General features: G+C 46.1%; 1 protein-coding gene across 1 annotated transcript in view; it reads left to right on the forward strand.

Moving 5' to 3' along the window:
* Positions 1-1,061: 1,061 nt before the first annotated feature.
* The window catches only part of CHRNA6 (cholinergic receptor nicotinic alpha 6 subunit), an 8,623-nt gene continuing 8,213 nt past the window's right edge, over positions 1,062-1,471 (forward strand). Inside the window, exon 1 of the mRNA XM_045286852.1 lies at positions 1,062-1,072. Within this exon, the coding sequence (XP_045142787.1) occupies positions 1,062-1,072 (11 nt within the window). The remainder of the gene's footprint in view (positions 1,073-1,471) is intronic.

Genomic DNA, 1,471 nt, shown 5'->3' on the forward strand with positions numbered 1-1,471 from the left:
TGCCCGCAGGCACGCCTCTCTCTGGACCTCGACCTCTCAGCCACGTGGCCCCTGGACGTCTGCCCTGCTGGGCAATGTTACAAAGTTCTGTTAACAATGCTGATAAATACGCAAAGGGCACTCCACGCCGTATTAAGTAAATCACAGTCTAAAAGTGCTTGGCTCTAGTGTTGTGGGTCAGCAAACATAGTTTCCCCAGAGAAGTGCCTGTCCACCATGCCACCCTGTCTTGTTTCTTGGCTCTCGGTTCTGCTGCTGCTACCTCCTACCTCTCCTCTGACGAAGCAGGCATCTCATTCTACTCCTGGCCCTTCTTTCTTGATAGTAGTGCCGCCTCCATCTCCCCCCGCCACCCTACCCCCCAATTCCTGCTACTTATAGGGGTCATTTAAAAAACGAGTAGGGTGAAAAAAATCGACCAATTCCCATGTTAGAGTTCCAAGTTTTTCCAATCACAATGAACCAAGTTAACAATCACTTATAAAGAAATCAGCTAATCTAAGTAGGGTTGTCTCCCACCTTTTTGTACTCAGACCATCAGGAAAAGAAGAGATACATCTAGTCTGAGTGGACGCACCCGGTGTTTGGTGGGAGTTCCAAATCTGTGGCCAGAAGAGCCATGTCAATAAAAGCACTGTGCCAGAAACCCTCACGCGCAGCTTTCTTGGTTTTAAGCCAGGTAGACCCCCTTGCTCTGCTCGAGCAGCGCACAGCTGCCGCATGAGCACCGTTCAGCCCATTCTTCTCAATGCTGCGCATAATTGTTATGGTCCACGCCGTCAGGGGTCTTTGAATGCTTTTGTATAGTCAATGAAACACAGGGGAGCATCTTTCTGACATTCTCTCCTATTACCTAAGATCCATCCGGTACCACCCATGAGATCACTCATTTCGCATCCTCTTCTTAATCCAGCTTGAATTTCTGGCAGTTGTCTGTCCATGCTCTGCTGCAATTGGCTTTGAAGGATTTTTCGCCACACGTTCCTGTGGTGTGATCTTAACGGTATTGTTTGACGTTTCTGCATTCCTCGGGGTCACTTTTCTTTGGGGTGGGCGTAAACATGGATCTAAGGTAACTAGCTGCCATTCAAATGTCAGTGTTGCATCCATTTTTTGAAACGTCTCGGTTTATATTCTAACAATTCCTGGATTTTTTTTTTTTTTTTGGCCAAGGCCTTCCGTGAAGCTGGACTTCTTCCTGCAATATCATTGGGTTTTGATCACGTGATGATCAATTCTTTGGTGATTGAACATTGATCAGTCACTTGGTGTCGTGACTGTATTCTTTGCTCTTCTTCTGGTGCGTCGTGCGTCATCCAGGAGTTTGTGTATAGAATCACCCATATTGCAACTAGCAGTCTCCTTTTTCTCTTCCACTCTTTCATCTTGAGAAATGCTGAGTGTGTTCTTCTCATTTAACACCCTAAGTCTTTTCACATGTTATTATAGCACTTTACTTTGTCTTCTCGAA

Source organism: Echinops telfairi, unplaced genomic scaffold (genome assembly GCF_000313985.2).
Source record: "Echinops telfairi isolate 266 unplaced genomic scaffold, ASM31398v2 ScPeMD7_9;HRSCAF=40, whole genome shotgun sequence".
Classification (NCBI taxonomy): domain Eukaryota; kingdom Metazoa; phylum Chordata; class Mammalia; order Afrosoricida; family Tenrecidae; genus Echinops; species Echinops telfairi.